Here is a 27,641-nt window from a genome sequence, read left to right as displayed (position 1 = left end):
TCATCATTAAAGTCGGTTAAGCGTCTGACTTCGGCTCAGGTCACGATCTCACGATTCATGGGTTCGAGCCCCTTATCGGGCTCTGTGCTGACAGCTAGCTCAGAGCCTCCTTCAGATTCATCTCCCTCTCTCTCTGACCCTTCCCTGCTCACACTGTCTCTCTCTCTCTCAGAAATAAATAAAAACATTAAAAAAAAAAAAAAAGGAAACCCTTCCTGCAAAACAATTCATAGTGCCCATGGTATCAGAATAAAAAAAAAAAAAGTGATTAGAAGTTTGGGTACTAACGTCAAACAGGAATTTCTTTTGTTGAGGATGCTAACAAAATCCAAACATCCTTATAAAAGAAAAAAGTAGTTAATAAGGCTGTGTCTTATTTAACAACCTGAATCTGAGCTACTGGCATCATACCAAAGCCTCAGTTCTGGAAAGCCAATTCTACTGGGAGCTAGTAAGATGAAATTTAGGTGCCAAGGTCTTGGCTAATCTGGCTTGACCCAATTTGGAATTTTAGTATTTATGGAAGACAGGATAAAGTGTTATTGAGAATTCCCTCCTTGAAAACTGTTTCTTTCAACCAAGCTTCTGATAACTAGTTTCCGCAAGCTCAAGGCTGAACTTCCTTGTAATTGACTAAGCTACTCTATACAGTCTATTCAGTACAAGTCTTAGCAGATCATCAATCCTGAAAGAGGTTTAACAACATTCTGTAGAAATGAGGAGCCAAACAATATGTGCCTGGCCAGACTATCTTATCTCAAGGCTGAGTAAGATAAAGAAAGGCCTATTGGTGCTACAAATTGGGATATAATAGATATTATCAGATTTGGGTAAGAAAGATTTACCTTTTGCAACAAGGCATATGAAACATTTTTTTGAAACACTAAGTGCTGAAATTCTGCTAACAAGTAGTTTTCATGGGGCTCATCTCTAAGCAAACGTTACTTTAAGATATCTGAAGAAAGGGAGTGAGTAATGAATATGAAGCATCTTTCAGCCTTTATTCATTTTAGGCATTTAAAAAAAGGAAAAAAAAAAAAACCAGCCAGTAAATCCTCTGGCTGGGATATTAAACTTATCAATATATCCAGTAGAACAACCAACTGGAAGTGTAGCTATAGTCAGTCTGCTCCAGCTTCCCACTCAGTTCCTTCTACAACATTTATTATACAGGGTCATGAAGCTTGAGTAATCCCCTTCAGTGAAAAGCACCTGAATATCCTGCGAAGTAGCTTATTTTTGGTTTTTGGTGTAGTTTAGGGTTACACCAAAATCAAAACTTTTAACATTAATACCCATTCCTAATGCTTCTAGACAGAACAATAAAAAGTCTATTTCTTTCACACAACACTCTTTCAAATAGTTAAAGGTTTCCCAGAAGTCATCTCTTCCCTTCACTACTCCTTTCCAATCTGGCCCTGGCACCCAGCATCTACTCAGGGTTGGTTAGTGTGTAGGTATACACCAAGTGTTATACGTATACATATCAAAACATCTGAAAGCATAAAACACTAAATTGCCGACAGTGTTAGAACTGAAAAGATTAGAATTACAGGACCTTTAACTTATAGGTACACATCTTGAAGCATTTCTTTGTCTTCATCCTCAACATCCTTTGCAGTAGTTCACACAACCAACGAACGACCCATTCCTCCTAGGACATTAAACTCATTCACAGGCTCTTCTAGTTCTCTGACTACTCCCAGAGTTTTCCCACTTCCTAAAGGCAGGCTTTCCCCAACAGTTCTATATGTCTGTATTTTCCCTGCCACTTTCCTCTAATAATGCCACTCCATGGCCTCAATCATTATTCCTGTGTTGATGAGACCAAGTTTAGTTCTGACTTCCCTCCTGAACTCCAGACCTATATCTATAAGGGTCTGATAGACCTCTTCACTCAAATACCCCAGTGCAGTCCAGTTCATCATACCACACCCTTCTCATTCCCACTCTCCTCTAAAGTTTCTGACACTCTTGACATCCCCATTTCTGAAAGGAAGAGCAATCTTCCTAAGCACCCCTCAGTTGTCAAGTATATCAAACCTTCAAAATGTTTCTAAACCTAACAACTACTTTCCATGGTTTTCCCTCCCCAACACATATTCATTAGTGCTTACTCAAATTATTCTAAACTGATGACTTACTGCTGTCAAATTAATGCTCTCTAAGCACAGCTTAGATTCTGTCATTCCTGTTATAAAACTTTCAATGAACTTGAGCAGATATTTGTACACCGATGTTTACAGCATCATAATTCATAAGAGCGAAAAGGTGGAAACAACCCAAATGTCCACCGATGGATGAATGGAAAAACAAAATGCGGCATATATGTGCAACAGAATATTATTCTATCTTAAAAAGGAAAGAAATTTTGATACCTGCTACAACATGTATGAAAACATGATGCTAAGTGAAATAAGCCAGACACAAAAGAGCAACTATTATATAATTCCACTTATGTGAGGTAACTAGAATAGTCAAATACAGAGAGAGAGGAAGTATGACAGTGGTTACCAAAGGCTGGAGGCAGAGTGGAATAAGCAGTTATTGTTAAGTAAGCACAGAGTTCCAGTTCGGGAAGATGAAAAAGTGGTGATGGTTGCTTAATAATGTGAATGTACTTAATGCCACTGAAATGCACACTTACAAATGATTAGAATGTTATTTGTACGTTATGTGTATCTTACCACACACACACACATCCTTCAATAAATTACTATCCAACAAAATACAAATTCCTTTTTCCCAACACTGCAAATCTTTCAGAGTAAAGCTAACTACCTTCCTAGTCTCACCTAACATTAATCCCACTTCTCAATGTTCTATAGAATATTAGCTAAATAACATGTTAAGTAATCATTTATTGAAAAATCAAAAAGGAGTAGGCTGGAGTACATATAAAGAAAAGAAGACTTTTCTAAATTTTAAACCTTATTTTGGGTTGTGAAACTCCAAAGGCCCATGGAATAAATGAACTCAGAAAACATTAGATCAGTCTTACACACGCTGAAAAGAGTTAATGGCTTAATTATATTATACTTACAGTAAAGAAAGAAGTCCCACAGAAGCGAGTACATATTCCTCGTACAAAACCCTCATGTGCTTGTATCGTACGGATACATTTTCGTTTAGTCAAGTTCCAAATTCTAACCTATGATAAAGCATACCAGGAAATTTCAGTGAACTATAAACATAAAATGTTCAGGCACAGGCATACTACATTCTGAGAAAAAGAAATTCAACACTGCAAAAACTATGACTCACTCTACCAGACTGCTAAAAACAAAATCCTCTAGTTTAAAATACTGCAGTGCATATGGATAAGTATATCAACAACCAGAAAATTCAATCTGTTAAGGACTCTGTTGATTCTAATTTAAAGTGGTGCAAAGCTTTCTTTTCTTGCCAGAGTGGAAATAAACGTTGAATCATTAATAACATCCTCTGTGAGGAAAAAAAAAAAAAACTTCACAAATCCGTCTATGACTGTAAACATGCTTTATTATGTATGGCCAAACTGAGCATTCAGCTGCTACATTTCTAATTTCTGAGGTTTAGAGGAGTAACCACTGTAGTGATTCAAACACAATTCATTCTTGAGAATTAATAGAAAACAGGACATAAAAAATGAAATCAAACCAATTAAAATCCACCATAACACAAAGCTGAAGAACATTTGTCACATGACTACTTTTAATTTAAAATACCAATGCTCGGAATGACACTCACCTCTCCATCACATGCCCCAGAAAGGACAGTAGCCAGGCTCTTTGGGTGCTTTGCCAAGCAATTGACTCCATCTCGGTGACCATCCAGAGAAGCAAGGAATGGTTTTGCAAATACCCGTTCCAATTTGGTAGCATTTAAAGCTCTTACATATTCTCGCGGGACCTCGAAAGGATGTAAGGTAGGATCATAGTTTCTTGGAACTGAAATAAAAATGACTCCTCTTAATAAAATAATTCACTTCGAATTATTTCCTCTGGTTCCTCAGCTAATCACTCAATCTGCTATTCAATAAGCCTTTATTAGGAACACTGTTCTATACGTAGCACTGTGAAAACTACAAAAATAGATGACATTTCACTCAGGAACCTTTCCGCAGAAAACTACAGAATCATGGAATGCATACGTCTTGTGCAATAATTAGAAACTACATACACTCTCAGCTTTTCCTTTTATGTGTCTTACTACATTCTTTAACTGCTTGTAAAGCTTTCATAGACAGGGATTCCACTACATTCTTCACTTTAAGCCTTATGCGCTGCACAGTGCCTGGTACAAAACAAATGCATGATAAATGTTTGCCCAACTGAACTCTTAAGCTCCTTTTGAGGGAGAAAATACTATTAATCTCCAGTGCTAATCACTGTACTGATAGGCACACACTGTTGTGATTATGCTCACAGTTACTATTTATTGTGCACTTCCCACATTTGTTTATTTACTTAAAAAACAGTTTACCATATGCAAGGCACTGTTCCAAATGCTGTATATTAACTCACTTAATATCCACAGACCCTATGGGTTAAGTACTATTGCTATTTCTCATTTTACAGATGGGGAAATTGAGGCATAGGGAAGTAATTTGTCTATGAAATGATGAAATCAGGATTTAAACCAAAGCAGGCGGATTCCAGGATCGGTGTTCTTCACTATTACGCTGCTGCCAAACAAGCTGTCTCACTTAATAATTGTGCTTAGGTAATGTTTCTAAGCCCATACGTCTAAATAACCTTTAATGTTTAAAAGTAAATGCATCTTCTTACCCCACAACTTCACTTTGCGGTCTTTTTTTTTTTTTTCCTAACTCCCTGTTAATGGTACTATATCTAACCGTCAAAATTTACAAGGAAGTAATACCTAAACAACAAAGAAAGAATTTTAAAAACGTAACAAATGTTTTCCTTGATTTGTGCTTCGCAAAGCTCCAATACTTTTTTTTCCCATTTTACTAATTAAAACTTCCATCAGAAGCTATAACGAAATAGAAAGATATTATAGAAAGACCCTTAATAACATCAGATAACCAAAAATCTCCTAACATGGAGAGTCTATGACCAGCCAATCATTTACTCATTCCTTCATTTATAAACTTATAAAGCAACCACTATGTGCCAGGTGCTGTCTAGACACAGTGGGTACAGAAACAAACAGGATTCTTCCCTTCAATGCAAACTCAGTCTGATGGAAAAGACTGATAACCAAAATAATCATCATGAGACAATGTGATACACATTCTGATGTCAGCACAAAAATATATGATGAAAGCACAGAAGAAGGGTGCTTTAAATGGGATGGAGGGGTTACCATGGGAGATAAATATGTAAAGACTGCTGTGCAGAGAAAGGAGCTAGACTGAGTAAGGGTGTGAGCCACAGGAGGCCTGAAAGAGAAAATGTCTGAAATGCCCTCAGATCTGCAAGGGCAAAGGTAAGCTACTTGCGAGAAAAGTAGTGGCTAGTGAAACCAGAAAGGAAGACGGAACCAGACGTTCCAGGAATAGGGATGATGTCAAGTCCAGGTGACATAACCTAATTTGCATTTTAGAAACATTACTCTCTTGATATTTAACCCATAAACATCTTGTGAGAAGAGACCACATACATATTTACTTCTCAGCATTATTCATATATGTGTTGGATCAACATTTATACATATGTTGGATAATCTCTACTACTCAATCAAAATAACGAAGTATCTTCCGAGCCTCATCTTCCATGGCTTATACCCCTTACTCAAACTCTGACAACGTGGCCCTTCTCTTATGCGTTATTTTTATTCCTGTCGGAAGGCCTTTGCACCTGCTAATTCTCTTCACACATGGTTGGTCCCTGGTCATTTAGATACTATCCGCTATAATTCAGAATGTTAACGAGGAACAGACCAGTAAATAAGACCAATAAAGAAGCCTTGTTAATTTCATTTCAGCCATTCACTCATCAAACTTCTCCACAAGAATTAAAAGTGGATATAGCTTTAAGGTGCACCTTTGTCTCTTTCCGCATTTTTAAATTACATTTATTTATTTTTGAGAGAGAGACAGAGACAGAGAGGATGAGCGGGGAAGGGTAGAGAGAATTCGAAACAGGCCCCAGGCTCTGAGCAAGCGTTCAGCCCAGAGGCCCACGCGGGGCTCGAACTAACGAACCGTGAGATCATGACCCGAGCTGAAGTCAGACACTTAACCGACTGAGCCACCCAGGCGACCCGTATTTCCACATTTTGAAGAGCATTAATTTTGACGAAAGAGATGTAAAGAAGCCTAACTATCAAATCCTTGAATCTACGAGTTGGGCTTTCAAGTTCCACTTCTCAACAACTGGAGTCAGAAAAATCGGGGGGTGCCTCGGTGGCTTAGTCGGTTAAGCGTCCGACTTTCGCTTAGGTCATGATCTCACGGTTCGTGGGTTCGAGCCCCGCGTCGGGCTCTGTGCTGACTGCCAGCTCAGAGCCTGGAGCTGTTTCAGTCTGTGACTCCCTCTCTCTCTGACCCTCCCCTGCTAACGCTGTCTCTCTCTCTCTCTCTCTCTCCTAGAAATAAATAAAACATTAAAAAAAAAAAAGATAAGAAAAATCGGAGCAGCCGCTGGAAGGGGGAAGGCGGAAGTATTCCAGATACAACCACTTTCACACTTACCATTAGAAAACGTTCTTCAAAAAGGGCCTTGGAGAGAAGTTATCTGCGACCCAGGCCCACAATGGCCTTATCTGCACTAAGTTTGCTTTGGCAAAAGGGAACAGGGAAAGAACGAGACTGGAGTGTCAGTCTTCCCCCAGCTTTACTCGGAGGAAGCCGAGTCCAGACTGAAGGCTCGGTGGACTCCCTAACTTGTCTCACCTCTTTGTAAATCCAGCTTGGTTTCGCGGACATAGTTGTCCGGGTTCCGGCTCAGCATCTTCACCTTCATTTTGGCAGCTAGGTGCCCCCGACTCCCCGAGCCTTTTCTCCAAGTTTGGGTTACCCCCGCCTCCTCCGGCACATGCTACTTCCGCTTCTTCTAGACTACTTCCTGTCATGTGACGTCCACGGAGTGGAAGCCACGCCCTCTGCAGGACCCTGCGGCGCTCCGTAGTTTTGGTGACAAAGCTTGGTCCGAGGCGGTTCCTCCCTCAGCGGTGCTCTCGCGTCCGCGTACCTCGGCCAGAAACGGCTGCGGCTGGGGGCGGGGCGGGGCGGGGACGTGGCGGAGGCCGTCGCCCCGCCTCCTTCGCGCTCTCCGCTGGCGTGACGTGCTGCCCTGCCCCTCTCACGCCAGCTCTGCGTTTGGCGTGGGGGGGGGGTCTCTCCGGTTAATTACCACGTCCCTCCGCCGGTCCCGGAAGTGGGCTGGCCCCTCTGAGGCTTTTGCTCCTCCGGGGCGACCGTCGCCAAGGTGGCGGTCCCTGCATCCCGGCCCACCTCCGCGGCCCTGGGCGTGGTATCAGCGAGCCCTGGGACTATGACGGGCCAGGGCCAGTCGGGGTCAGGGTCGTCGGTGTGGAGCACGATATTCCGCCACGTCCGGTACGAGAATCTGGTAGCGGGCGTGAGCGGCGGGGTTCTGTCCAACCTCGCGCTGCACCCGCTCGACCTCGTGAAGATCCGCTTCGCCGGTAAGTGGCCACTTAGACCGTGGGCTCCTTATCCTTGCGGTACCCCGAACAGGGTGATAAAACCCGAAAAGGAAGCCTTGCTCTCTCCTGCCTCTTACATACTCCCAGGCGAGCGTTAAAGAAGATGCTGTTTATTCTGGCTCCCTGGAACTAGATATGACGAAGGGCAGCGTGGGAAGGGGATCCGGCCGCCGTCGTCCCCGCTCCCCGAGTCTAAGGGATGGAGAGCAGGGATAGAAAAGTTCGAGAAAAGTTCATACTGGCGTAGGATGCGGGACTCAACGCCTGATTTGTAAAATGAGAAAAGGATTGTCACGTTTTGGGGCTTACCCTTCACACGTGCAAATCATTCACGCTTGGAGGTACTTTGAGATCTTAGAGTAGCCACGTGTTTGGCAGCGCCACTGAGGAAAAGTGCTTAGAGTAGGGCGTAATCCTCAGCAGGCGCCTGGGAATAGGTTTGAGGTAGGATTCTCTTGAAAGTGTGTTTGTGGTGTTTATCGTGGGGTACAAGATCCTGTGAAGGAATAGATAGCTCGAATCCAAGTGCTATTTTTTAAATTTACGTTTATTAAGTGCATTGAATTAAGCGGATTTAAGTTTGTTGAAATTTGCAAAGTATTTTAGGAGTTAAACTCAACAGGAACTTCTGGAGGAGATCGTTTCAGATAAGGTCGTGATAACGGTACTGGGAAACTTTTCTGGCATTTGGTTTTTTTACTACTACAAGTTCTGCCTTGAGAATTAGGTCTGCAGACGTGGTTCATTATCAAGAGTCAGATTGATACTATGCATCTAATACATATGCTCAATATTTGTAGACTGCTGTATGGGATACAGAAGCACTAAAAGTTCTTGTTCTCAGGGGACTTAGAGTGTAAATTATAGGCTTGAGTCCTAGTCACATAAAAGATAATTCTAGACAACATAAAATTAAGGGCGAAATGGAATAAATCCAAAATATGAATAGAGTATCAAGGAAGGTATAGATTGCTGATGGTCAACTGTATCTGTATAGGTCCCATTAAATCTTGAGGCTCCCCACAGAAAGACTGACAATTTGATAGCTGGAAATAAGACAAGAGTCATTCTGTGAAGGAGAGGCATTGAAAATTATGGAGTATACTTCCTAGAAGAAAACCCAGAAAGGCATATAATTTCCATGGAGTTTGTGAAACGTGCACAAATAAAAATTATGACTAGGAACATTGAGCATTTACTAAGAGCAATGCAATGAACATAAAGTTTTGCACGCATCATCTTATCTGATTTACTACTCTGAACAACCCTGTGAATTATTATCCCCATTATACAGTGAGAATAATAGAAGTTGACTAACTTGCTGAGGTCGCAAGTTTATAATGGTAGCTGTGGGATTTGAACCCAGGCAGTCTAATTCTAGAACCCTTTGACTCTTAACCACTCACCATTCTGCCTCTAAGAATTCTGAGTATACGGTGGCTTGAACATGAAAAGACTTTTGGACTTGGCTGTAGGCTTGTATGACTCGGTGTCTCTAGTGTTTTGTCTAGAAGAGGTGACAGTTGAACTGATCATTGAGGAACAGTGTTTGCTTGGTGACTTTAAGACCTTGCTGTAAAGAAGATTATGCCTGGAAAAAGGGAATTCATGGTATCTGAGAAGACTGGTTATCTTGATGCAATGGGGAAAGTCTTAGGAGGCCAGTATAGCTAAGACTGGCTGGTAAGATGACTGAGATTAGATGGGAAGACAAAATTAAAGATCTAGGAGTCAAAGGACTTTGTAATCATAAAGTGTGGCTGTGAAATGGTGATAGAAAAGGAAAATTTAAGAAAATGAATCAAAATGGTTGGTTTGCCTATGTATTTACAGTATTGCAAGACCCAGTAGCTTAAAGAAACTAATACTTAATGTTTGCTGTTTGCTAGGCATGATTTTAAGGGCTTTATATGTATTAACTCACTTAACCCTTTGTAATTTTTAGAGTTAGCTTCTAGTTTTCCCATTTTGTAGATGAAATGACCCAGCCACATTGTAATCAGTAACTGACTCAGGGTCACAACGTTAAGTGTTGGAGTGGAAGGGGGCTGCAAAGGAAATTTGGTGGCCCGAGGAAAGAGAGGAAATCAGGAGAGCATGGTGTAAAAGTAGCCCACAAAAGCGTGTTTAGGAGGTAGACAGTTTTGGGTGCTGCTAAATGGCTGGGGAGAAAGAGGACTCCCAGAGTGCTCTTCGGGGCAGGGGCAGGAGTGGGTGGAGACCCAAATCAGACTGCAGTGGATTGGGAGGGACACGGCTCAGACCTGACAGGTTCTTGCCCTACTTTCCAGCCGAATTTCCTACCATCCCTCCTCCGTCAGCTGTATACTGTGGCTATACCAAATCCCTGCTGTGACCCCACACGGTGCCAGGCACTGGGATACCTCCATGTAGGCACCCCAGCTCTTGCGCTTGTCTACAGATAACCCTTTCTCTTTTCCCCAAAGACAAGTTTCCAATCAGTCTTCAGGCCTCTACACTGACATCTTCTCTCATTGTCCCTGTCACTCGACTGCATGTCCCCAGTTCCTTCTGTACAGAGCATTCATTTATGTTCCTTCTGCAATCCTGTAGCACTTCATTTACCTTAGTGCTCATAACTTTGCCGTGTCGTTGCTGCTCTCTTTTGCCTTGAAGATGATGTCTTCCTCAGGGTCAGGATTTGTGTCTCACTTGAGTTTATAGTCCCCTTTTGCTTGGCAGTATAAAGAGTCAATAAATAGTTGGTGTTTTTTTAAATAAAATAATGTGGACAAATGAATGTTTTTCATATTTAAAGATTCGTTCCTAACTATATAGGGTAGATAAGATTATGGTATCAGGGAAGTATAGGGTATAGAATACTGTTACCTGTTACTGAGACTGAAAAGTGCTACAATTAAGTGTCAAAACAATAAAGAAATCATTGGTTCATACCTCTGAAAAGCAAAGATTTTTTTGTGGTTTTGTTTTTTTACCTCAAGAGAGAAATTATGTTGTGACTTTATTATTTAAAGGAAAATGCAAAGGTACTTAGAGAAAATTTATCAGGAGAAAAAGAGATGTGAAATTCAAGGAAAGCATCAGAAGCATTATGAAATACACAGCCAAATATTTCCTGAGAGCCAAGTCCCTCTGTTACTTGCTCTTAAACTTATCTCATATAAACTTTCCAACAACCTGTAAGGTAGGGGATATTTATCCCCATTTTTTCTAAATGAGGATGCTATAGCTCTGAAAGATTTAAGATCATGTGACTAATTAAGGAAGTTAGATATCCTACCCAAGTCTCCTGACAAAGTCTAATGCACTTTAATCTCATTTCATGGTGTAACATCATCAGGTTAATGATGAAAGAAATTGACTTTTCTCCCTTTCCCTGGTAATGGTAAACAGTGATTCTCAGCCAGACTCCATTAGGTGCAGTGAAGTAGCAGTGAATGGGACAGTGAACTGGTCATGCTTTTATATGGTTAGAGGACTGTGATTTGTATAAGCTTTCTAAAGGGGAGTTTGAGTATGTATTTATAACCTTTCACCCATATTAATGCCCATTCTAACAGTTAATTCTAAGGATACAGGAATTTGAATTATACAGAATATTCACTACAGACTTCTTAGTAGTCAAAAAATGAGAACAACTTTCATGTCAGCTAGGGGAATGGTTAACCAAATGATAGGATATCTGTGAGAAGGAAAACCATCAGATCATTTTAAAAAGTCTTTTGGAAGCCTATTTAATAACAGAGGAATTCTCACAATATACTCTTGAGTGAAGAAAAAAGCAGTATACAAAACTATAGTAAAATACCAGAATCTAGTTTATTATTTTTTTATAGTTTATTTATTTTTGAGACGGAGACCAGAGCATGAGCGGAGGAGGGGCAGAGAGAGAGCGAGACACAGAATCTGAAGCAGGCTCCAGACTCTGAGCTGCCAGCACAGAATCTGATGCGGGGCTCAAACCCACGAACCGTGAGATCATGACCTGAGCCTAAGTCAGACACTTAACCAACTGAGCCACCCAGGTGCCTCCAGAATCTAGATTATAAATTTGACATTCTCTTTCATCCCATATCTGTGTAGGAAACAGAAGGCACATTAAAAATAAGATAGTTCTGTGGTGTGGGGAGGGCTTGAAAAGACTTAACAAAGATACGAGATTATAGCAGAACCACTGGGAATACTGCAGTATTTTGGACCTAGAAAGAGCTTGGGCTGTTGGCCACTGGAAGGACCAAAGGTCAAAGGGAGAAAGTCATTGGGAGGGGGCCACCTTGAGAGGAGCTGTGACTGTCAGTAGAGAAGTGCAGTCCAGGCAGGCGCCTAGGTAGCTCAATCGGTTATGCATCCAACTCTTGATTTTGGCTTAGGTCATGATCTCACAGTTGGTGAGTTCGAGCCCCTCATGGGGCTCTGCGCTGAGAACACAGAGCCTGCTTGGGATTCTCTCCCTCCCCCTCCTCCTCTCTCAAAATAAATAAATAAATGTTAAAAACGAGTTTTTTTCTGAATTTACATCCTTAATATGACTGACTGTATGATGTCTATGTTTATCAGTGATTTGGAGCTAGAATTTTCCTCTCACCTAATTTTGTGCCTTTACTTCAGTGAGTGATGGATTGGAACTGAGACCAAAATATAAAGGAATTGTGCATTGCCTGACTACCATTTGGAAACTTGATGGACTACGAGGACTTTACCAAGGAGTAACCCCAAATGTGTGGGGTGCAGGTTTATCCTGGGGACTCTACTTTTTTTTGTGAGTAGATCTGGGAGATTTTACAGTATTAAAAACAAAGTTTGTTTTTAGTGATTTTACATTTCAATTGATGAAGCAAGATGAGTCATTTAATCAGTTTCTCTGAGTGTGAAGGGTCAGAAAGAGCAAAATGTTTATTTCATTCTCTGTCGGCTATTATCAGAGGCATTTGGTCTGGAAGAAAGTTCTTAATCAGAAAGGGTGAGATGGAGAAACGCTCTTACATACAGAAGCCACCTCTGTGAGTTGAGTTCAGGAAGGTGCCTTATCAAATACTCCTGATGCCTAATGAAGTTGGAAAGCTGAAGAGGACAGGCCTTGAGGTCCTCATAAGAACGCATACCATGGGAGCCCCCTCTTGGGAACAGAAAGTAAAAAGCCAAGGCCTGGCTAAGAGTTTGAGGCACATCCCTTCTTGCCTCTTACTTGACCTGCACCATCATCTTCCTAGCTCCATCATTTCCTTCCTCCCTCACCTGTCAGGGATCCTCACCATCCTCCTGTCCATTGAAGACGCCACTGAAGGCTCCTGGGGCAGGTACAGTTGGCTTAGTGAGTGTGCCCAAGTGTGGGCATTAAGCCCACAAGGTGGAGGAGCACACACTGCCTTGAGCATGCCTCTAATAATTTGAAACTGAGTCCAGGAATGGAGAGGCTTTTCTTTGTTTTAATACATGGCATTTTTAGGAGAACATCAATACCTTGTCTATTTGCCTTTTTCTCTTTTGTGTTTTATATTCTACTTTATCTCCAACAATTTTATGGCAGTATACAAACCACAATCTTAAAATATTTTTAAGTGAAGGCAAAACAAAATTTAACCTCACTATGGTTAAAAAAATGTATTTTTTTCCGGTTCTGAGACACACCTAGATGTGTAATTGTAGGTATAAAATGTATTCTTTTATGAATTTGGAGTTGGGGAGGCTCTCTGAAGAGAGTTTCTCAGGACAAGCTATATTAACATAAGGTGTATGTAATGAGAATTTCTTATAAAAGTATACTTGTGGGGCTCCTGGGTGGCTCAGTCGGTTAAGCAGCTGACTTCAGCTCAGGTCATGATCTCACAGTTCATGAGTTCAAGCCCCGCATCAGGCTCTCGTTCTGACAGCTTAGAGCCTGGAGCCTGCTTCAGATTCTGTGTCTCCTTCTCTCTCTGCCCCTTACCCGCCCCCCCCAAAAAAATAAACATTTAAAAAAGTATCCTTGTTTCGTGTTAGAATGGTATTGGTAAAGTTGGGAAGAATATTTGTAGCTGAAGTTTTCTTCCAAAAGGAAAGTGGGAATTGGAGCTAGAGAGAATAGGCTGATTTGACTTCTCTGCTCAGAAACATTGAGTGGCTCTCGGTTTTCTGCCAAGTAAAGCCTAGATGTCAGTTTGCCACTGAAGTGTGATTCAATTTTCCATCTTCTCCCTCCACCCTTATCATAACCTTTGCTCACGCTTATCTATTTCCCTGTTGAAACGGCACCTGTCTCCTGGCCACCGCCACCTCCGACACAGCATACTGTGTTCTCAGCCGTAGTTTCTCAATCTCTTAAGACGCCATCTGTGTTGCCTTTATTATGATTACTTGTGTGCTGCTTACGGCCCTTGGTAGAGTGCTCTGTAGCCCCTGAACATGACCTTTTGTCTTGGGTGCCTCATCGCCGCACCACTGCTACCCTCCCTCCCAGTTTTCCTGTTGTTGTTACTAACTGATGAGTACGTGATGAAAATATTTTGCATGCATAGTGCTGTGCATATACATTTGCGGGGAAGGGTGGTAAATGCTTAACAGTAAGCCATGTCTAGCAAATCCACCCTTGAAACTGTGCTGGCCTTGGGTATAGACTTTTCCTTTTGGGGTACTGCTGTTAAGTTACACATATTTTCAAATAGACGTTACTGCTTTATGATACCTATTCACATATTTATCAAACTGCTCATGTTTAATTCTTTTAGTTACAATGCCATCAAATCATACAAGACAGAAGGAAGAACGGAACGTTTAGAGGCAACGGAATATCTCGTCTCGGCTGCTGAAGCTGGTAAGGCAGTGTGTGAAACATACAACATCAGCTTTCATGTGTGTTTGTTTTTGAGAGAGAGCCAGAGCGTGAGCAGGGGAGGGGCAGAGAGAGAGGGAGACATAGAATCTGAAGCAGGTTCCAGGCTCTGAGCTGTCAGCACAGAACCTGATGCGGGACTCAAACCCATGAACCGCAAGATCATGACCTGAACAGAAGTCAGACGCTTAGCCAACCAAGCTAGCCAGGTGCCCCTAAGCCATCAACTTCTAACTTGATTTTCACTTTTTGTTTTTGTTTTATTTGCCTTTTTTCCTCTTTGAACAGTAGAGTTTAAGTATTATGTAACTAATCTGTTATCACATGGAATTTCTCAAAAAGCAACTGTTCTTATTGGGTTACTCTGTACAAACTTCAAGAATTTTAGTTATCACAAAGAAAGTAAAATTTAGAAAAGTTATGAATTCCTGATAATTTAAGATGATTTGGCATATTTTCTTCAATTAAAGTATAATTTCAGGTTTTTTTAAACATTTATGATTGAGAGAGAGAGACAGAGCATACATGGGGGAGGGGCAGAGGAAGGGGGGACACAGAATCGGAAGCAGGCTCCAGGCTCTGAGCTGTCAGCACAGAGCCCGATGCGGGGCTTGAACTCACAAACCGCAAGATCATGACCTGAGCCGAAGTTGGACGCTCAACCAGCTGAGCCACCCAAGCGCCCCTAATTTTGGTTTTTAAATTAGTTTAGTAGCCTTTTTTGATTGCCTCATGAGCGTATAATATTTCAAAGAGAGAAGCAAAGTAGGACTCATGTCTTTATATTGTAACTCATACTTTGAAACCATGTTTACTGATAGTTCTTGTCTTTAAAAAAACCTACTCATTTTTGAATACTCAGCTGCTAGCACAGACCTGAATCAGGGGCCTTAATAAATGTTTGATGAATAGTAGACTATTGAGGAAACTCAGCAAATGAACTTTACTAGATGAGTTTTTTTGTATACAAAATTGTCACTTTCTGTAAAGAATGTAAAATTTATTATATAGTTCTTTAATTTTCGAGATGTGTTAGCTGCTCTGAATGGATTTGAGGAGGGCTGTGGGAAAGTCGGGATGGATATGCGCGTGCATGCAGAGATTTATTGGGGTGTTGGATTCCTGGTCCTTGTCCCCTTATTGTCAACCCCTCTGGGTTATACCGTGTCCTCCTCCTAAATATTTATATCTGCTCTCAGAGTCTACCTCCCAGGACTTCCATCTTTTCTCTACACCAGGCTCTACTGTTTAGGAGCCAGGATCTCTCTGGTGTCCCACTGAGTGAGGAACTATTTTTGACCACCAAAACTATGGCTACCCTTCAGCCCTAAGACTGTGCCTGAGAGGTACAGCCCCTGGACAACCCCATTGTTTTTATTAATGGACTGTCATTAGCCTGGATTGTCACCAGTGAGAAAGTACCTGTATGCTGAGTAATCTTATTTAAATTTGATTTTAGGAGCCATGACCCTCTGCATTACAAACCCATTATGGGTAACAAAAACTCGCCTTATGTTACAGTACAATGGTGTTGTTAACGCCTCACAACGACAATATAAAGGAATGTTTGATACACTTCTGAAAATATATAAATATGAAGGTGTGCGTGGATTGTACAAGGTAATGACTTGTCAATATATTTTGAATAACTGACCATTGTAACTTCCCTTGGCCATATTGTCTGAGTTTCTGTATAACCTGTAGTCGGTCCTGAAAAGAAGTCAGACTCCGGCAAGAAGCAATTTGATGAAAACTGAAAGTCTAGTTTATAATATGGAAATTGTACTTTAACCTGTTTATCCTCATTACCATAAGGTATATCGTGACACTAGTGTGTGTGAGGTCTGTCTAAAATTTTGCACAGTAACCATTCACCAAGTCACACATCACAGTCACCCATTCCTTACTACCGTCCCCGGAAACTGTGGTCCCTTGGGAACTTGCTTAGTGCTTAGTTGGTGTGTTTTTTTAATTGTTCCCTGATGAACTTTTGGGGTGTTGGTGGGGTCTTGGGGTCTGGAGCTGATGGCCAAGAAGGAATTCTTGAAGGCGTCTTTGGTGCAAAAAGGTGATTTTATTCAAGCATGTGGACGGGACCATGGGCAAGAGGGCTGTATTGGGGTTGTGGGGGCGTGACCATTTTATGAAGTTTGGAAGATAAAGTCAAGAGGGAGTTTCCAAAGAGACTTTCACACACTGAAGACTGTTGTCAAGCTAGGGTGGTTTTTCCCCCTGGCAAGGCATTAACATTGAGACAGTAGTGAGTTCCTGGACTTTAGGCTGCAGATGGGATTGCCTTTTTCTGGTAATCTGGTGGAGACTCTTATCAGTTTAACCATTTGGTTTTTGTCCTTTCTTGTTTTGGGGTAGCTGGCAGTGTCCAAGGAATATTACACATGTCCCAACCCCGGGGTTGGGGGTGCGTGCTAACTTGTAATTTGCCCTCAGCTTTCCTCACACCTCCTCATTGTTCCTTTTTAGGGATTTATTCCTGGGCTGTTTGGAACATCACATGGTGCCCTCCAGTTTATGGCATATGAATTGCTGAAGTTGAAATACAACCAGCATATCAATAGATTACCAGAAGCCCAGTTGGTAAGATGGGTCTTTAAAAGATATCATTTACTTTTATGGGTATTTAATAGATGAGATTTTGTCATGTTCACTTTGGTAATGTTGCTGTGATGATGACTGCTGCTAGTTTAATTTACAGTTAAGTATTTTATAAGCAAATGACACACAAATATTAATGATAAAACCCCTTATTTGCACAGAGCTTGTGTTAAGGGGGGAAACCATGTTTTTCCATTAAAAGATCCATTTACATGTTTTCCTATAGGATTTTTATTTCTATAATTTTAAAGAAATCTTGTCTTAAAGAAAAACAAGTGTTTTGTGTCATCATTTCAGAGCACAGCAGAATACATATCTGTTGCAGCACTATCCAAAATATTTGCTGTTGCGGCAACATACCCGTATCAAGTTGTGAGAGCTCGTCTTCAGGACCAACACATGTTTTATGAGGGCGTATTGGATGTAATCACAAAGACCTGGAGGTGAGCGCACGTGGTCTATCAGAGTGGCTCTTAGGAGGGGCCTTGTGTATCTCAGAATGTCCTGTTGCCATTAGTTTTATAGCAAAGGCCAGCGTGCTCTGGTGGACACATGGCTGCTGGCCCCTGCTTTTCCATTTCCCATTTACTACGTGTAGAGCTACAGACTTAATCTCCCTGAGGCTTGATTTCTTCATTTGTAAAATTAGAATATCTAGGCTGACAGGGTTGCTATAAAAACCAAATGAGATCTGTGCTTCGACAAATTAATAAAATAAAGTTTAGTGCTCATAAAAAACTTGCATGGCATTGACTGTAGGATGTCGTAAAAAACCTAGTTTAGTGCAATCAAGCCCTCCTTGCATGAGGACTTGCAAATACTTGTCTCCGTGTATGGAGGAGATTCTTTCTTCAGCATGTGAATAAACAGTTACAGGAAGATATCCCCATGTTTCTCTCTCATTCTAAAAGGCCAGATTGGAATATTTAGAATGCTTCAACTTAATTCACTAAATATTTATTGAGAACCCAAGTGACAAGTTCCAAGGCCATATTCCTATTCTAGGCATTAAGGAAATAAAGTTTCATTTTTATGGATGCTATATTTAGTGTTGTCTGCCATTTATATAAGCTGTAAGATTGTTAATGCCTCTATTATATCAGTTAATACTTCTGCATGTTTATACATTTAAAGACATTTGGAAGATGATTATACATTTAAAGCCCTTTTCAGCTTTGAAGTGTCCCTACCCTGCCTTGCCGAGTCAGTCCACAGAAGGAATGTAAGCCCATACACATGGCTCATAAACTGCATTACTTCTGGATGTTGAAAACATGGACTTCAGTCCTGGGGGGGTTTGACTGCTGGTTCCGTGCCATATGTCTGTTAAACGTTCTGTCTTCAGGCCAGCTATGTAGGAAATTAAGCATTTATCTGTTTTTCCTTTTAAAGGAAAGAAGGCATCGGTGGATTTTACAAAGGAATTGCCCCCAATTTGATTAGAGTGACTCCGGCCTGCTGTATTACTTTTGTGGTATATGAAAATGTCTCACATTTTCTACTTGACCTTAGAGAGAAAAAAAAAATAAGCTAAAGGAAGATCATCCCAGTGCATCTGCTTAACGCAGCAGTTGCTCCTTTGTATTTGAGGTACAGACCTCAGAAGAACACTGCACAGCAACGTGGTTCATAATGGAAACTGGTCTATAATCATTAGAAGTCAAAGACCTGCTAAGACTTTGCAATGTTGTTCTGCTTTTTTGCCTTTCCCGTACGCTCGGGATGTGGCTACCTCTGCCAGAAATGGCTCCCATCAACACAACAGTAAAACTGACGTCAAGTGGAGAATTTCACAGATTCCTCTCTTTCACTGTTCAAGTAGAAGCTGATTACAGCATTTGCTAAATGGATTAGATGAATGTGCTTTTTCCGAACTCATTTTCCTGGATTGGCTTTAAAATCCGTCTCTGTGCAATAGCAAGAAAATGACTTCTGGAAAGAATTGTCATTGTTTCAAGAGTCAATTAAACTTTAAGGATTTGCTGGAAACATCGTTGCTTAAATCCAGACCATTTTGAATTGGGAAATTTTGATGAGGGGGAAAAAAAAACCCATCACTATAAACGTGCTTTAGTTTAAATTCAATTGGAATCCACTAACTAGGGAATTTGAGAAGTTATCTACTTCTCTTAATTTGAGAAATATATTGGTTTTCATTAAGTTTTTCTCCAGACGGCTCTTTCATAATTTAAAATGTAATTGTGGATCCAGTTATTATATTTTTTTGACATAGGTACTTGGTGTCTCTTAAACGTAACAAAATCTGAACTCGGATCCAACCGTGTCAGCCCTTATTTAGCATATTTGGCTCTAAGTCACTAACTGGCTATAAATCACTAGAAAATCGCCTCATACAGATACTGGAATGATTGGGATGTGTTTTTTCAGAAACTGTGTGGAAATGAGGAACTTTAACTTTCCTACTTCAGCTATTGGATGTATGGGTCCAGATTCCAAATAAATGATTAATCTACATTAGTTGCTCATATTCAGGTTTAAATACAAATTACATTAATGGCCATTATTGATTCAACTTTTATGAGTTATTGTAAATATCTATAAAAGCCTGTCCCAAAAGGATGCCAGAATAATATTTTTATTTATCATAAACTTCTATGAATGCTGTTGCGCTTCCATCTAGTTGTAAATAAAACATTGCGGTTTTTGAAGCCATATTTAAATGGTTCTTTGAAAATGGGTCTATTTTTATATTTTGAAAATAGCATTGTTTTAAAAATGTGGAACAATAAGTAATTGTATTTACTATAATCTCTTGTAATATACACAGAAATACTTTATAAATTAAATGTGATGTATTTTTTCATACTTCTGGGTTTACTATAATTTACTATAATTCATCTGATGTTAGTCCCTATACGGAAGACTGGCTGCACTTGCTGTCTGTAGTGTTAGAGGTAGTGCCATTATTTGAGTGCCTCTTGTATACCCCCAATTAATAAAACTCAATTCCTGTCTTCTAAGAGCATATAAGTTTGCAGAATAAATAAATGTTAACTCCAGCCCTAGAATAACGGGCAAGAAGATTTCTACAAAGCTCTGTAAGCATTCTGAGAAAACAGAATTCCTTCAACAACAAATCGTTACTGAACTCTCTTACTCTGTGCCAGGTACATTACCAAGCATTGAAGATATAGCAGGGAATAACCCAGACAACATTCCTGCCCTCATAGAATTTTCATTTTAGTGTGAGTGACAGAAAATGTAAATATATGCGTAAGACAATATCGGATATTAAATACTATAAATAGAACTCAAACAGAGTTGGGAATAGTGGTGCCATCTAGGATGGTTAGCGTCAGGAAAGATCTCTTTTGAAGAGGTAGTATTTGAAACTGTTTGAGAGAAGTGAGGAAACAGTCTTCTAGGCAGAGAAAATGGAAGCACAAAGGCCCTGAGGCAGGAATTAATTTGGCTAGGGAGGAGGAGTGGGGTTACTGTGTGGTGGGAAAGAAATGCAGGATTGGCCTCAAATTTCAGCTTTCCTCTTTGCTCTTTGGCCTCAGGCCAATAGTTCACCTCTCTCTGTCTCTTGTTTTCTCATATGTAAAATGATGATTTGTTCCTTTGTGGATGAGGTGGATATGAGGATGCTTGAGCAAGTGATTTATTGAGAGTGCTCTTAAGAAGCTCTAGAAGAAGTTCAGTTCACCATCACCCTGACCCTACCAGACACCATAGTATGGGTTGGACCGTAGAGGTTGTCCTTCCCTGAGGTGAGAGGCTGGGCTATGTCCTCAGGCAGAGGAGGGGAGGCTAGATCCCTCTCCTGAGTTGAGAACAATCCTCCAAATAAGGTGGAGGGGAGAGCTGTTAGCAGCCGGGATATGGGTTACACCAGCCCTGTAAAAGTGATTTGATGGGTCAACAGCATCTACAAATGAAGCTATGAAAAGTATGTAGCTCATAGGATTATTGATCAGATTAAATGGATTAATCCATGTAAAGTGCTTAGCAGTGTCCCTGGGCCAATAAAAGTTAGCATGGGCCAGATCTTCTAGCCCATGGTCAGGGGGTTAGATTGTGGGAGAGATCATTCTAGTGATTGTATGAAGAAACAATTAGGAGACAGACAAGAAACAGGATTACTAATTAGGACGCTTTCACAAATACCTTGTCAAGAACTGATGGTAGTGTGGATCTGGTTGATGGAGCCGGAGGTAGTTTATAGTTTGTGGGGGGAACTAGAGCAGGGTTCGTGGAAGGGAACACTTGAAGCATGGCCTTGAAGGTAGAGATTTCAAAGGGAACCATGGGGGAAAAGAAGCATATGTGACCTGTCTTGAGCCGTGTTGTCAATGTGGTAATAAAAGGAAGAAATGGAAGAGAAAGCTGAAAGATTAGGACCAGAACATGCGAACTTCGAGCATCTCACTAAATGGGTTTTATGTGATGGATAAAAGAGAAATGAGTCATTCACAAAACAGACATGGCTACATCTTAGGGGTGACATAAGCAGTCCAATCAGATAAGAGGAGCAAACTCTAAGGGAAGGGGTTATCAACAGTGTAAATAATTCTAGTAGGATGAAGATGAGTGTCACTGAGAACTCAAACATAGAGGCTGAAGACAGGTTGCAAGCAGCTCAGCAGGGTGTGGCAAACTGCACATATCCATTTCACTCTAGGCGTGCTCTTGGATTTCAGCAGATAAAGGTAGAAAGAGAACTTGAACTTGAAAAAAGTTCTGGGAGCCTAGGAAGGGGTGCAGGTGGGAGGAAGTTGGCCAAGGGAAAGCCAGAAGATGATTGTAAGAATGCCTGAAGATTAAGATACCGGCCCAAACAAAACTTGTCGGAGCTCAGCATCAGAGAACTAACATATGGTACAATGTGACCCAAGACAGTGTTCAGGGCCATGCGTTGTGAAAAGGGTATTATGTTTCCATATGTGCTTTTGTAGTATGGCAATTTTAGAAAGTCGTGTTTTTTAAACACCATCCTAGAAAAAGGGTATCGACTAAAAACTATGAGTTCATGAGTCATCAGAGCAAGGTTTGTCTTTTGAACGTGGACACGTGAGTGAATGTAAAATCCTCCAGGTAGAGTATGATTAACGCTTCAATAGCAAGTCTTCTTTGGTGATTATAAAATCACTGACAAAATACCATGAAATGATTTATTTAACTTTTGTCTTTTGTAAAATGTGGGGTTTTTTTTTAACGTTTATTTATTTTTGAGACACAGAGAAACAGAGCACAAGCTGGAGAGGGGCAGAGAGAGAGGGAGACAGAATCTGAAGCAGGCTCCAGGCTCTGAGCTGTCACCACAGAGCACGACGTGGGGCTTGAACCCATGGACTGAGAAATCATGACCTGAGCCAAAGTCGGACGCTTAACCAACTGAGCCACCCAGGCACCCCTGTAAAAATGTGTTCTTTAATATGCAGAAAATATGTGAGGTTTTGGGTTACTTTGGGTGAAATCCTAAGTTTCTTTTCAAATGAGTAAATAAGAAACAGACCGTAGACATATGTGTCATGAATACCTGTTAAGTAATTAGCTGCTTGGCATCTGTTTTCCTCTTCCTTCTGAGTCTCCTAGCTGGAATTTCTTGTCAGAACCTTCCCACTCCCTGCAGTCTCACTTTGGAAATTTAGACGGACTCGGCCTTACCTGTCCCAGAAGATGGCCCTGATTAGCAGAGCCAATCTGAATGTGCCATCTCTGATTATAATGAATGTTTGGAATTGACACAATTACCTAAACTGGTCGGATCAGAGTCTCTCTTAAAAGCTTTTTTTTTCTGTGTAGACTGACAAACATTCTGTCTCTACTGTTTCACAAATTAGGATTTGTGTATTTCACAGAGTTCTTGCTCAAAGCCCCATTTTAAGATCATGAAATGGGGAGAGGGAGTTTGCCCAAAATGAAGTCAAAACCAAAGAAATGACAATAAGAAATTGAAAGAAAAGAAACTAGATCCTGAGTCATAGGAGATTCTGGATCAGTTCTGACCCCTAGCTACATGTATGTACCTCTATAGTTTTCAATTGAGTGAACCAATAAATTTCCTTTGTTTTTTAAGCCACTCTCATTCAGGTCTATTACTCACTGTAACTGAAGCTTCCCAGATGACACAGAATATGTGATACAGACCCTGAAGTCTATATGTCATTTGCCTATTAACTATCATAATGTTGAATTCTTGTTTCTATGGAAATTGATGTTACCTTTAGGAAAAAGGAGCACTTTGTGATCTTTCCATACATTGTATAGATTCTTGAAAATGTTTTTACCTTTACTGGAAAACATTAAGCCATTTAATATCTATAAAAAAATTATTCAACTCACCATGAAAAGCATAAAAGAGGAAGACTGACCAGGAAACTTAGAAAAATAACTAAAATCAGGGTGCCTGGGTGGCTGAGTCGGTTAAGCGTCCGACTTCGGCTCAGGTCATGATCTCACGGTTTGTGGGTTCGAGCCCCGCGTCGGGTTCTGTGTTGACAGAGCCTGGAGCCTGTTTCAGATTCTGTGTCTCCCTCTCTCTCTGACCCTCCGCTGCTCATGCTGTCTCCTCTCAGAAATAAAACATTTTTTAAAAATTTAAAAATGGGCACCTGTCTCTCTCAGGAAAAAAAAAAAAGGAAAAATAACTAAAATCTGCTTATGGTAGAAGGTCCAACTACAAAAGATGGATGATTTGAAAGTTGTCTGCAATATATCTCCTGACATCAAATATTACAAGGTTTTGTGTTTATATTAAATTTCAGTATACGTTCATTGTGATGTTAGGCTCATTCTACTCAAGGCTAGAAAATAAAATAAATTCACACTCAACATTTCAAAAAAGCAACAAGATGCTTTAGAGTGACTCACATTAACCTCTTTCCCACCCAGGTTTTAAACTAATTCGTAAATATACAAGGTAAGTGGAACATGAAATATTATCTTTATTAGTAGTAAGGCTGAAATTAGAGAATGTGGCTTCTATATCTGTGTGAAAGAGGACTTCCTTGAACAAGTCCTCAGAGTCACACAGACATACCCATCCGGCCACAGACAGTCCTGAACCATGACTCTTTTACAGCCTGTCCTTGTAAAACACAGCAAGGAGAAACGGGGCTGAACTCATGCTCTCAGTGAGCACCGTGTTCCCCAAGAGGAGAGAGAGCACCACTCGTGCTCACTTCTGTGTCCCCAACTACAATCAACAAATCACACCTGTCAAGTCTAAGTCCAACCAGGAGACAGAACATACAGCCAATTTAACCAGGAGAAGATTAAGGAATCGCTAAGCTATGATAGAGTAAATACATTATGGGAACTCTAAACAGTACCCAAAGGTGGAGAGAGTGGCCAAGGAAGGACAAGTCGGAAGAGGGTCCCCCTCTGGCATTCAGACTTCTTGAAGAAGGCAGGCTTGCAAAGCACTGGATGATGGATGAGAAAGTTTGCTGGGTTTCCTGGGCCAGAGCTGGTTTAGAATGACCTGAGAAACAGGAAACAATCCCATAGGGCATAAGCAAGTCAAGGCTAGTGAGCAGGTTGCTAAGGGAGTTGGGACATTTCTGCAGGTGCAAAACCAGGGCAGACTTTGTTCACATTGGAAAGGCTTCAGGGGCAAGCAAGCCGAGACTTGTGGATGGGTTCCCTGGGGAGTCAGGGCCACTGCCACCCCAGACGCGGGGACAATGTGGTGACACTGTCAAGTTCAGCAAGATAATCAGGCCTCTTGGGCTGGGGCTGCAAGGTAGTTAAAGGACTGCATTCTGTGTATGCGACTGGAATGAGGCACTGCCAGACAGACACACACCCCACTGATAAGAGCAAGAAAAGGCAAATTTCAGCACCCTGAAACCAGAAGACCAGCTTCTTTCTTCTGTGATATTCCTCCAGTATTCCCTACTTAATAGGGTCATTCTTCTTTTTTCTTTTTCTTTTTTGAGAGAGAGTGCAAGCAGGGGAGAAGGGCAGAGAGAGAGAGGGAAAGAGAACCCCAACCTGGCTCCCTGCTCAGCGCAGAGCCCGACATAGAGCTTGATCCCCCAACCCTGGGATCATGACCTAAGCCGAAGTCAAGGGTCAGATGTTCAACTGACTGAGGACCCAGGTGCCCCATTATTAGGCTCGTTCTTAAGGAAAAACAGAGTCCAGTTTATCATCACAGTAGGTCCTGAAGAATGAATTTAGAGTTCAGAAGCAATAAATTGATAAGTAGCCTAATTGACCATTTTGAGTATTTGGCTTCCATTCCAATTCCTTCCCAACAACAAAGCAACTAACTGTATTTTAGCTTAGCTATCCTGATAAGAAATGCTAGCTCTTCCCCCATATGAGAAAACACAAAGCACAACGGTCATTGAATCCATTGTTGGCTGTATTAACTACTCCTCAAATTCAGTCATGGTCCCTCTGAATATTTTGTTAACTAAAAACTACATTGTAAAGTTGACCTCCACCAACTTTTATATAAAATAAAAATGAGAGAAAGTGAGGAAAGGGTTAGCACATATAAATAAACATGCATATAACAAAGAGAAAATATCCAAAGCTACCACAGTTCTGGTTCCTGTCATTGTTCACAAGGTCATAGTTGATATCTAAGCTTCCACCTTTCACTACCCATTCCACATTTTCCTTGCCCACTGGCAGAATTTGCAGCCCTGGCTTCTTTACCTGGTGAAGTAGATCCAAATCCTCCTTCCCAAAAGGCCTGGGTCCTCAATCACTCTGATTTTCCTGGTTCTTGTAGTTTTCCATTCATCTCTGGCATGGAGGAGAACCAGAGAATATCTCCTGAATCCCAAACATAATCCTTGCTTCCACTATAGCGGCAAACAATTTCCCTTGGTAATTGGGACCCATCAGTAAAGTCAATAGATTAACCGCCTGTTTTTCACCTGTTGCTTCAGTGGTATAGAGTGCAAAATGGTCAGGTGGCAGTCTGTGTGTAGGTAGGCTTCTGACGACTGCATGATTCCTGCCCTCTGATGTAAACAACCTATTTCTGCTTATATATGTTTGAGACCTGTAAATATATTTGGATATCAAATCCATGACTGTGTTATATGGCAAAAAGGAATTTTGCAAGTGTAATTAGGGTCTCTAATCAGTTGGCTATAATCCAAAAGGAGATTTTCCTGGGTGGGTCCAACCTACCGAATCAGGCAACCCTTAAAAGCAGGAGCGTTCTCTTGCTGGTCTGGAAGAAAAACAGCCATATTGTAAGAGGAAGGGCCACATAGGCAGCACCTGGGAGGGACCTATAGGCGACGTAAGGAGCTCTCAGCTGACAGCAAGGAGACAAGGTTTTTCACACAGCTGCAGGGAATCAGATTCTGCTGACATTCACATAGCTGAGAAGAGTTTCCTGAACTTCAGATGAGATGACTGAGCCAACACTTTCATTTCAGCCCGGTGACACCGCGCAGAGGACTCAACTAACCTGTGCCTCGACCCTTGACCCGCAGAAACCAGGAGATAAGTAACTTTGTGTTGTTTCAATCTACTAAATTAGTCGTGCAGTCAATAGAAAACTAGTACCGTCTCATCTTCCAATTCAGCAGAACTATTGTTGTGTCCACTGCTGGAATTCCCACTGGGAGAAGACGATCTCCAAACCAGCAGAGCTCAACATTGTCAGCAAGGGGAGCAAACAGTCTGCAAATGAGTTATTAGGTTTAATAGTGAGAGAAGCCGTTCTCACGTCGACTGCTTGCACTCTGGCCACAGGAGAGAGAATAGCATTTCTGATCCAAGCATGAACCGCAACCTGTAAGACAGAACCCCATCCTTTTAGGATGTTGTCTGCCATCTGGCACCATGATGGGTCCTCAGTCAGCCATTCACCTTTCATTTAAACTAGCCTGATGGTCTAATGTATGAGCTGTGTGGTGATGCCAAATACATTTTTTCTTGCAGTGTATTTGTTGAATAAATCAAGTTGCTTTCAAGTTTCCCATAGTCTACATTTGCTGGTTATGATTCTGTCGTGTCAGTTAACATGTTCTTCTATCCCTTGTATTTCCTAAAATTTAATGATTATATCTGGGGACTAAATCAAATCCAAGTTTGATTGTTTCTTGGCAAAATTGCTTCTTGAGTGGTGCTATGTACTTTCTATAAGAGGTACATGGTCTGGTGCCTCACTTTTTGGAATGTTATCAGTCACTGATGATCATTGCTAGATCCCTTAATTCATGAGGGGCTGAAAATTCGATATTCTAGTTCTGTCACTTCATTTGCTACCTATACCAATACACCCTATAAAATACCATAAATCACACACACACACTTTTTTTTTTTTTAATGTTTTATTTATTTCTGAGAGACTGCATGAGCAGGGGAGGGTCAGAGAGAGAGGGAGACACAGAATCTGAAACAGGCTCCAGGCTCTGAGCTGTCAGCACAGAGCCCGACGCAGGGCTTGAATCCACGAACCGTGAGATCAGGACCTGAGCCGAAGTCGGACGCTTAACCGACTCAGCCACCCAGGCACCCTGATTTTAGTTATTTTTCTAAGTTTCCTGGTCAGTCTTCCTCTTTTATGCTTTTCATGGTGAGTTGAATAATTTTTTTATAGATATTAAATGCCATTCCCTGCCCCAGAGATGAAATCACCCATCTCTTCAAGTAGCCTTAGCTCCTTTTAGTAGGAAAT

General features: G+C 41.1%; 2 protein-coding genes across 3 annotated transcripts in view; one reads left to right on the top strand and one right to left on the bottom strand.

The window, feature by feature from the left end:
• Positions 1 to 7,052, bottom strand: part of DCAF13 (DDB1 and CUL4 associated factor 13) — a 31,950-nt gene extending 24,898 nt beyond the window's left edge. The window contains exons 1-3 of the mRNA XM_039233820.1: positions 6,842 to 7,052; positions 3,730 to 3,929; positions 3,044 to 3,151 (exon numbers count right to left, since the gene is read on the bottom strand). Of these exons, the coding sequence (XP_039089751.1) occupies positions 3,044 to 3,151; positions 3,730 to 3,929; positions 6,842 to 6,911 (378 nt within the window). The 5' untranslated portion in view covers positions 6,912 to 7,052. The remainder of the gene's footprint in view (positions 1 to 3,043; positions 3,152 to 3,729; positions 3,930 to 6,841) is intronic.
• An 83-nt stretch (positions 7,053 to 7,135) lies between these two features.
• SLC25A32 (solute carrier family 25 member 32) lies at positions 7,136 to 26,478 on the top strand. Of its 2 annotated transcripts, none has more exons than XM_039233822.1 (7): positions 7,136 to 7,596; positions 12,208 to 12,358; positions 14,304 to 14,389; positions 15,867 to 16,027; positions 16,889 to 17,002; positions 17,318 to 17,463; positions 26,395 to 26,478. In XM_039233822.1, exons 1-7 carry the CDS (start codon positions 7,443 to 7,445, stop codon positions 26,423 to 26,425), a joined length of 843 nt encoding a protein of 280 aa, XP_039089753.1. In that variant the 5' UTR covers positions 7,136 to 7,442; the 3' UTR covers positions 26,426 to 26,478. The 2 variants fall into 2 exon arrangements, with proteins under 2 accessions (XP_039089753.1, XP_039089752.1); XM_039233821.1 differs by lacking the exon at positions 26,395 to 26,478 and adding an exon at positions 18,413 to 19,995 and having other exon boundaries at positions 7,139 to 7,596.
• The last annotated feature ends 1,163 nt before the right edge of the window (positions 26,479 to 27,641 follow it).

This window comes from Hyaena hyaena, unplaced genomic scaffold (assembly GCF_003009895.1).
Source record: "Hyaena hyaena isolate Hyena2069 unplaced genomic scaffold, ASM300989v1 scaffold_79, whole genome shotgun sequence".
In the NCBI taxonomy this organism is placed as follows: domain Eukaryota; kingdom Metazoa; phylum Chordata; class Mammalia; order Carnivora; family Hyaenidae; genus Hyaena; species Hyaena hyaena.
This window is presented reverse-complemented; position numbering and strand designations above follow the sequence as displayed.